Source organism: Carlito syrichta, unplaced genomic scaffold (genome assembly GCF_000164805.1).
Source record: "Carlito syrichta isolate Samal-C Ts95f unplaced genomic scaffold, Tarsius_syrichta-2.0.1 Scaffold315967, whole genome shotgun sequence".
Taxonomy (NCBI): Eukaryota; Metazoa; Chordata; class Mammalia; order Primates; family Tarsiidae; genus Carlito; species Carlito syrichta.
The window spans coordinates 152,365-157,942 of record NW_007260063.1 but is presented as its reverse complement, the minus strand read 5'-3'; the positions used below and the strand labels follow the sequence as shown (position 1 = coordinate 157,942).

Here is a 5,578-nt window from a genome sequence, read left to right as displayed (position 1 = left end):
CTACAATAAATCCAAAAAAAAAAAAAATTAGCTGGGCATGGTGGTATGTGCCTGTAGTTCCAGCTACTTGGAAGGCTGAGGCAGAAGGATTGCCTGAACACAGCAGGTGGAAGCTGCGGTGGCCAGGAGCATGCCACTGCCCACCAGCCTGGGTGACAGAGTGAGACTCCAACTCAAAAAAAAAAAAACAAAAACCTGTGCCAAGCTGGGCCCAGTGGCTCATGCCTGTAATCCCAGCACTTTGGGAGAATTGCTTGAGCCCAGGAGTTCGAGACCAGCTTAAGCAACATAGTGAGACCTTGTCTCTATTTTTAAAAAAATTAAAGGGAATAAAAATACTTGTGCCAGACCCCACGCCCAGATTAATGAGAAACTGGGAGTGCAGCCCAGGCATGGGTACTTTTTAGACACACCCAGATGAGTGTAGCCAGGATGGCAACCGCTGGATAAGATTCTGCAAGATAGGATTTGTTTTAGAGGCCGGTACGCAGATGACCAGGGCTATTCCTGTTGGCATTGTGTGTCTGCTCCTGTTACTTCTGCAGATGCCTCTTTAAGAACTCTTTTCCAACCTGCATCACCTTCTGGGCCAGGTGCAGTGGCTCATGTCTGAAATTATTTGGGAGATCGAGGTGGGAGGATTGCTTGAACCTAAGAGTTCGAGGGTGCAGTGAGCTATGATCGTGCTACTCTACTCCAGTTTGAGCAACAGAGTGAGATCCTGCCTCAAGGGAAAAAAGAGAGAGAGAGAGAGAGAGAGAGACAGAGGAAGTGCCCTAGGAGAACTGACTGTCTAGGATTCTAGGAATCCCAGAATCAGTGTGACCATCCACATGGTTGGCAATAAGCACCCTCCTGTGGAAACTTCCCCACCCAGTTCAGCGCTTTCAGGACAGGAAAAAGTGACCCAAAATCTAATATGTTGGATTTAAGACAGAACAGGCCCTTGAGATGTGGAAAAAGTATTTCCAAGGCTACGTTAACACAAACAAGAGACACCCACATAACCAGGGAGGTACCCCTCAGAAAAATACTCTATATGAAGTCAGTTCTTCCGTGGGCTCCAACCCAATAAAAATCTAGCCAGCCAGTTTACCTTGTATGGACCTCAGTCAGTCTGTTATTGTAATGATAGTTCAGGTGTTCCAGCTTCCTGGGGCGCCCTGCTGGAGAAGTGAGCTCATCCCGTGGCAGCATCGCTGACACAGACCGTTACCTCATCCAAAAGGGAGAGAGCTTACCGCCACCCACACCTGAGCGCCGTTCTAAATCCTTCATGGACTTGCTTTCCTGCGTTAGCAGGGTCCCTTCAAAATGACACCAGAGGCCGGGCACAGTAGCTCATGCCTGTAATCCCAGAACTCTGGGAAACCAAGCCGGGAGGATCGCTTGAGACCAGGGGCTCAAGATCAGCCTAGGAAACATAGTGAGGCCTCATCTCTACAAAAAAAATCAGATAATTAGCCAGTCGTCCTGTAGTCCCAGCTACTTGGGAGGCTGAGACGGGAGGATCACCTGAGCCAGAAAATGTAATTCACAGGATCTGGGTATGCGGTCCCCAGAGTTGACTTTGATTGGATATTCAGCCCTCGGATAGACAACCCAGCTAAAGGAGTGGCCAGCAGCTAAGCCAGGTCTAACAATCCACTTTTTTTATTTTTATTTTTTATTGTTTGATTTATTCTAGAGACGAGGTCTCGCCAAGTTGCCCAGGCTGGTCTTGAACCCCTGGGCTGACCATCCTCTCGCCTCTGCCTCCCAAAGTGCTGGGATGACAGGCATGAGCCACCGGCCCCGGCCCCATCTTTAATTTTAAAAATTTAAAAGGTCAAGAAAAAAAAAACAACCTTGAGTTAGACCCTTCTCCAGAGACGCGGATAACCTTGAGTTAAATTTGAGTCACGTCCCATCCTGCTGCAAAGACCTCCAGAATCATTTCCGGAAATGCCACTTGAGTCCGTCACGTGGCATCCAGAGAAACCCTGGGCCTTTGCAAAGCCCACCACAGCTGCCTTCCACGGCACCTCCCCTTGGCAGGGATCTCGGGCTCCCTCCAGTTGCACGACCCCCTCCCCGAGCCAGCCAGCATGTCCACTGCCCCACCCAGGGGAGACGTCATCCTGCCTCCACACCTCTGCTCAGGCCGGCCCCTGCCTGCACCTTCCCCTTTGGAACCAACATGGAACCAGGTTCCCCTTTGGAGTCCAACTCCTGAAACGAGAAGAAATAGCTAATACTTTTTGAATGTTTGCCCCCTGCCAGGTCCTGTGCTAACTGCTGCATCTTGTTTGACCCTTCTGCTGACCTAATGACTTGCCTATCACTGTATCATTTCACAGATGAGTCAACTGGGAGAAACATAACTTGTGCCAAGTTGCATGACTCCGGGTTGGTGGAGCAGAATTCCCGATTTCAAGTCCGTGCTCCAAACTCCCTGTTTGTAATCTATTAGCTCCCAGCACTTTGTTCTCAGCCTAAATGTGCTACCACCCCACCCCAGTAGATTATCTCTGAAGAAGAAACAATTCTCACACGCCTTTGCCCCAAACAGTGCTTGGCAAGTCCCTATCTTTATAAACGTTGGTTCCTTTATTCACACTAAAGTGTCAATGGCTAACAGTAGCTACCATAATTTGCTTTCAACTAAAACATTGAAATTAAATCCGGCCTATGCTGCTTAAGATGTAACCCTCTATGACGGGGCATGATGGCTCACGCCTGTAATCCCAGCCATTTGGGAGGCCGAGATTGGAGGATGGCTTGAGCCTAGGCATTCAAGACCACCCTGGCAACATAGCGAGACCTGGAGACCTCGTCTCTACAAAACAATTAAAAAATTAGCCGGTTGGGGTGGCACCTGTAGTCCCAGATGGTCGAGGCTGCAGTGAGCCATGACAGTGCCACTGCACTCCAGCCTGGACGACAGAGTGAGATGCCGATTCAAAAAAAAAAAGAAGTCCAGCTTCAATGGGCAACATGGTCGGTTCCATGTTTTTACTATCGTGAATAGAGTTGCAACACACATACGTGTGCAGGTATCTTTTTTGTAGAATGATGTGAGTTCCTCCGGGTATATTCCCAATAGGGGAATTGCTGGGTCATATGGAAGGTCAATTTCTAGTTCTTTCAGAAATCGCCACACTGTCTTCCAGAGAGGTTGCACTAGTTTGTATTCCCACCAGCAGTGTAGAAGCGTTCCTTTTTCTCCACATCCTCGCCAGCATCTGTCGTTGTTTGTTTTATTAACAATGACCATTCTTACAGAGATCAGGTGGTATCTCAGTGTGGTTTTGATTTGCACTTCGCATCAATGTGGATGGATTTAGAGTCGATCATACTCAGTGATCTATCACAGAAACAAAGAACAGACTACCATATGTTCTCACTCACAAGCGGACCTTGAACAATTATAATACTATAAGAAAGCGTTTGGCAGTAGTGGGAAACTGTCAGGGGAGGCGGGGTGGGATTGGCAGTTGAGGGAAACTGCTAGGGGAGGGAGGGGCACACCTCCGACAACAAGGGTACCTGCGTCATCAACCTGTGTATACCTAGCCCTGAACTGTACCCCACATCTTTATAATTAGAGAAAGAAAGAATAATTTTTTAAAAAGAAAAATGCGCTCCTTTCTTCCCCCCCTGCTGTCCTCAGCTGATAACCTTGGACGGCGTGCTGGGTTCCGACGCCCGGTTCAGCTGCACCGTCACCCACCCTGGGAACTCCCTAGATGACTTGCCTTGGCAGATGGCGCTGTTCTTTAATTAGCCGGGCAGTTGTGGCTTCCCCTCATTTAATCTCGGGAAGTCTCCACTTGTTCCGTCCCCTTCCCCCCTGGCCATCAGGCCTTCCTCCTATTCTCTCATTTTTTACTTTTGTTTGGCCCTTTCCCCTTGTGTGTAATCAGAATCCCATCTCGCCCTAGGGATGTCTGCCAAACTGTCTAAACCCTTCATTTCCATATGTGGCATCTGAGGTTCCTTGTAAACCCCTCTTATTCCCTTATTTGGTATGAATGCGCATACTCTGGGTGAACCAGTCCAGCGCCCAGCACCCTGAAGAGCCTAGGGGAGTGTCATCCTCAGGTCTGCCATAACTTGGAGAAGTCCTCACGTTCAACTGTCTTAGCTGTGTTCAAAAGATACTCAGTGAAGGCCGGGCCACTTGGCTCATGCCTGTGATCCCAGCACTTTTTGGGAGGCCGAGACAGGAGGATTGTTTGAGGCCAGGATTCAAGAACAGCCTTGGCAACACAGCAAGACCTCATCTCTACAAAAATCTAAAAATTAGGGGTGGTGGCGTATGTCTGGAGTCCCTGCTACTCAGGAGGCTGAGGTGGAAGGATAGCCTGAGCCCAGGAGGGTGAGGCTGTGGAGAGTTGGGACCGTGCCACTGCACTATAGTCTGGGTGACAAATAAGACCCTGATTCCAAAAAAATAAAGTAAGAACTCAGTGAGGGCCGGGCTCAGTGGCTCATCCTGTCATCCCAGCACTTTGGGAGGCCGAGGCGAGTAGATTGCCTGAGCCCACGGGTTCGAGACCCACCCAGGCAATTTGGCAAGACCTCATCTCTACAATAAATCAAAAATTAGCTGGGTGTGGTAGCACACACCTGTAGTTCTGGCTCCTTGGAAGGCTGAGGCGGAAGGATCGCTGGAGTCCCCCAGGTCGAGGTTGAGGTGACCGGGAGCCTGCCACTGTACTCCAGTCTTGGGCGACAGAGTGAGACTCCAACTCAAAAAAAAAAGGAACTCAGTGAGAACAATGTGAAAAATATAACATCAGTATGATGCAGAAGCTTTTTGTTTTTTGTGTGAAGATGATTCATGATCTGTTCCTTCCAACAGACCTCTTCCCAGCGGGTTTGCTATGAGTGATATATGTTTGAATTAATTTGCATCCCCTGGTCATATACTAATTGGTTGGTGAGTGGGCAGTAGCCAAGAAACATCGCTTATGGCAAGAGAAATCAAGTGGGAGATTAGAGAGAATCATGATGAATAATCTGCAGCTGAAAAGAAGAGGTAGCTGTAACACCACTTCGGTGAGGTAGCTTGACAGTGTGTACAGGGGTGCGGTTTTCAGGGTGGTGGCTACCTTCTCGGTTGTGTTTGGCTAATCCTGTTACGTTGTCCTGAAGTTGCTGCTAAAACTGTCTACAGTCTGGGCTCTCCCTCCTTCCAATGAGCATGAAGAATATCTGATTTCACAGTTCCTGGCTCAGGTCTGATTCCCTCAGGATCCTGGTCCAGCTGGGAAAAGCATTAGAGAACAGCGATGCACCAAGCTCTGTGGAACTAACTCTGAGTTCAGTGGGCTTTCAGAGAAGAAATGGGGGGGCAGGAACTGTAAGGGAACAGAAAGGTCAAAGGGAGATGAAACTTCAGCCTTAGAACATCAAATACACACCTCATCAACAAGGGTACCTGCATAATGAACATTTATATACCTAACCCTGAATTGTACCCCACATCTTTAAAATAAAGGATGGGGCCGGGCTTGGCGGCTCAACCTGTAATCCCGTGCCTTGGGAGGCTGAGGTGAGTGGATTGCCTGAGCCCGCGAGTTCGAGACCCGCG

At 48.9% G+C, this 5,578-nt stretch overlaps 1 protein-coding gene across 1 annotated transcript in view; it reads left to right on the top strand.

Moving 5' to 3' along the window:
• IGFBP7 (insulin like growth factor binding protein 7) overlaps positions 1-5,578 on the top strand; it is a 70,536-nt gene that overhangs the window by 36,844 nt on the left and 28,114 nt on the right. The window contains exon 2 of the mRNA XM_021706750.1: positions 1,136-1,294. Within this exon, the coding sequence (XP_021562425.1) occupies positions 1,136-1,294 (159 nt within the window). The remainder of the gene's footprint in view (positions 1-1,135; positions 1,295-5,578) is intronic.